The sequence below is a fragment of the Astyanax mexicanus genome, chromosome 21 (assembly GCF_023375975.1).
Source record: "Astyanax mexicanus isolate ESR-SI-001 chromosome 21, AstMex3_surface, whole genome shotgun sequence".
Classification (NCBI taxonomy): domain Eukaryota; kingdom Metazoa; phylum Chordata; class Actinopteri; order Characiformes; family Acestrorhamphidae; genus Astyanax; species Astyanax mexicanus.
The window spans coordinates 40,814,242-40,818,196 of record NC_064428.1 but is presented as its reverse complement, the minus strand read 5'-3'; the positions used below and the strand labels follow the sequence as shown (position 1 = coordinate 40,818,196).

Genomic DNA, 3,955 nt, shown 5'->3' with positions numbered 1-3,955 from the left:
TTTTCCTCAAAACCTTTTGTTTTGTTACGGTGGTGTAGTTTTATGGTTGTCTATTTTTAAGCATGCACAATTTGGGGTTGATTCCTCTTAAAACTGAAATTATTAAGAGTGAACTGTAAATCTAAATCTCTCAACATTTTTTGGAACATAAGTAACTTGTTTTACTGCAGAGAAAATAGGTTTTGTATCATCGTTACCTGAAGCCTGTATACAGACCAAGGAATGTTAAGGGGTTAAACACTGTAAAATATCCAAACCATGGAGCAGTTCTGGGTTATGTCTTAAGGAACAAGAACATGATGACCTTTCTTAGATTTTAATAGTCATTTTATTGACTGCTTGACCACGTTACATTCATATGAACATTGGAGATACTGCTCTCTATGAGGCAGCCTGGTCCTTAGAAACATTGTCTTTTTATCACCCTGTGAAATGGATCCAGGAATGCTGGATATTATCACATCTGCAATCCCATTCCGAGGCACTTTGTCAATACGGAGTCCGTTTTCAAGTTTCAGGTCCATTGTTAGCCCAGATGCAGCCACCGGCGTGGCTAATCCGTAGTGACGTCTACTTCTCAGCTACTGTCTAACAGTAAACATCTTTTCACTGTCTTACAGGAAACAGTTTGCACAAATAGCAAAAAACAACAACAACTGAACACATAAATTACACAGCTCATAAATAACATATCTATAAAAACGGCTATAAGACATAAATAGTTAATAGGAATATAAAAATGTTCATAAATAGTGCTTCCTGAGAGTCCATCCTGAGTAGATCAAAGTGCATAGGGTCAGGACCCTTGAGGTCTTTTTGATGATGTCCATAAACATCACACGTACAGTACTATATCAAAGCATTCGCCATAAAAGCCCTGGCTTTTAGTCCGTCCCCGGCCCGTCCACGCGGAACATCCCAAATCCAGAACTGTTGACCTCCAGGACGCGAGATCTGAGCTCTTCGTCTGAATGTATCCTGGCCATGAGTTTGCTGTTCTTGTCCATGTGTGGGATCACCGTCCAGCACTTCTTGGCCACTGTCTCGTAGTCAGGTAGCTCTAAAGTGCAGGTGAGCTGCTCAACGTTGTCAAACGTGAAGGTGATGGTGAGCGTTTCGTTCTTACACTTGTGGTTGCAGGACACGTTGAACTGAACGTAGAGGAAGTAGGCTCCTGCTTGCTTCACTGTTAGCACTCTTTGATTAGCATCGTACTCGTATCCCGAGCCCAGGGTCTTGCCGTTTCCGTAGGTTATAGGCTCCCAGTCCATCACACCTTTGGACATCTTGCCTGAATAAAAGATGATTTAATCAGTTTGATGTACATAAAGTAGATATTATACTATATGGACTATATGTTCATTTACAGTTTTTTTTCTAAATTTTAAAGGTACGTATTAAAAGGAGTTTATCCTGCTTTTGTAGACATAACGTTCTCTACTTTCCAAAAAAGAAGACTTTCTACTACATTTTGTAGCCATAAGTGAGGGTATTGGATAGAGCACCATCTTTTGAGGGCTTCATACCCCTCTAGCCCACACCTAGTATCAGGTTTATCTTCTCCAGAAAGTCCTGTTGTATTATTAGTATATAGTACTTCTCTACAGATTTCTCAACAAATAGTTAATAAAAGTTTCACTATAATTTGTCCTAATTGGCCATTCTTGTTCTTTAGGTAAAAAAACAGATAAAAAAAAAAGATTAAAAAGGAATTAACTTACCAGTTTTATCTATGCTGGCCCGCAGATAGGCAAAGTTCTGCCCCTGAAAGAAAAGAAATAAAAGAACTGTGAGAAACTTGTAGATTTCTAGTGTTTTCTACCTGCAGTTTAAAGCAATAATGCAACAACTCCCCTTATTCACACTGAACCAAGTCAGTTTTCAGGTGTGTAGAATGCAGGTAGACTACAGGACTGGCATTAGGAATGTATTAGGTAGATTTAACTATATAATAAAATGATCGCCATAAGAAATTTTAACTAGTTTAAACCCTAGTCAATCTTAGTGGGTCTAATGGTGTTTTTTTTACAGTTGCACATGTCCAGACTTATTAGCACTGTTGATTTACTAATTGCATCTAAATAAATTTGCTTACTGTATGTAAAATATATGATTTGTGACTTATTCTAGACACACTCGGTAGATCCTAATAGTTTATAGTATTACTACACAATACTCAAAAGCATAACGATCAATGATTTTATTGCAGTTCTGCTTAATAGGTTAATAGGTATAAACATTTCCTTTGGCTTAGTGAGCTTAGTGATTGGTTCAAATAAAATTTGGAAAGATTTCCATTCGGATCCTTATGGTTCTAATAGTTCTTTTGGTCACAGATGAGACAGGAACATATTACGTATTTTAACAAAAAATATGTTTAGCTAGGACTGGAAAGTTCTCCAGAAGCCTAAAGTTGTCAATTTGACCTGTTGTTTAGCCACTAAAGCAACCATGGCTATAACCAAACCATTAGAACCAGATTCAGATCACTTGTTACACCACTGAGACCCATCAGGACTACTATTTAGTGGACTACTCACATAGACATAAGTACTACAGTGGTACCAAAAACACACCCAACCAAACAAGCATTAAACACCAACCAAGCAAGTTGCATGTTCTTACCTTGTATCGCAAGCTCATGTCGTCTTGTTCACCCCGTAGAGCCTGTGGAAATTCATGTACAATCTCCGCTCCAGGCTTCAGGTTCCATGCGAACAGCACAGCGAAACCCGAGATAACTAACACAAATAGCACAACCACGGATCCCACTAGACACATGTCCATGTGCCTCGAGCGCCCATTCCTGCTCTCCAAGCTCTCCAGGTCTGTTGATGACATGTTGCTGGTGTTGATGTTGAGGGTATTGAAGTGTAACTGTCGTCTGTTTGTATGTTGCTTCCTATATATACTCTCTCACACTCTGCACTCTTTGTTGACAGCCAGCCCGCCTCTGAAAGTTTATAAGCCACACAAGAGAGGAAGTAACGGGTTTCCCTCGGCCAGGCCCCCTCGCTGCGTCACGCGAAACATGCAGAGAGCGAGAACAGAAAAAAAAACCTGCAGACTTTCCGCAGCGTCCTCCCCCTCCCACTCCTTCTACTGCTTCTTCTTTTTTTCTGCTTTGCTCTTGCGTAACTGACTATGCACCCGGACATGGAACCTAGCGATGGTGTGAGCCTAGTGTCTTTCCTCCCACCGTCCCTCCATCAGTCTGTCCCATTGCAGAATCTCCGTGACTCTGTGCACTGTGCATTAGGGACAGTATAAACCATTAAGGGTCAATAGCAAGCATTACAGGTCAATAAGAAACAATACAGCTAATTTGGGAGAATTAATGGGCAATATGAACACATGTAGGGCAAAGAAAGCAATAGAAGCAAAAGAAAGTGTTTGGTTCATTAGGAAACAATAAGCCTCAATAGGAAGCATTGTAAGCAAGGTTCATCGTTACAGGTCAAAAAGAAACAATATGTCTTTGTAGGAAGCATTAAGGGTAAGCAAACAGTAAGCATCAATGGAAAGCATATGAACCAACTAGAAATGCTAAATGTAGATAAAAAGTATTGGGGATCAATATTAACCAGTAAGATGTTTGGGAATAACTGAAGGTCAATAACAACTATTAACAGTCAATAGTAATCATTACAAGTCAAAAATTAACAATATGTCTTGGTAGGAAGCATTGACAGTTAGTAAACAGTAAGAATTAACATAAAGCATTGGGATTCAATAACAACTAATAAGGGTTAATAAAGGGAACTTTGGGTCAGTATGAGGCAATAAGGGTCAATCTAAAGCATTAGGGTCATTATAAACCAATTGGGGCAATTGGATCTGCTAAGGGTCGATAAAAAAAATATTAGGGTTCAGTAGGAGCCAATAAGGGTCAATAGGAAGAATTAGGGGCAGTAGGGTCCACCCGAGGCTTTGAAGGGTAAACGTAGATTGAGGG

At 39.5% G+C, this 3,955-nt stretch overlaps 1 protein-coding gene across 1 annotated transcript; it reads right to left on the bottom strand.

Moving 5' to 3' along the window:
* Positions 1–309: 309 nt before the first annotated feature.
* LOC103025841 (uncharacterized) lies at positions 310–3,015 on the bottom strand. Its single transcript, XM_007236283.4, has 3 exons — positions 2,626–3,015; positions 1,722–1,764; positions 310–1,291 (listed from the first exon to the last, which is right to left on the bottom strand). Exons 1-3 carry the CDS (start codon positions 2,839–2,841, stop codon positions 885–887), a joined length of 666 nt encoding a protein of 221 aa, XP_007236345.3. The 5' UTR covers positions 2,842–3,015; the 3' UTR covers positions 310–884.
* Positions 3,016–3,955: the final 940 nt, after the last annotated feature.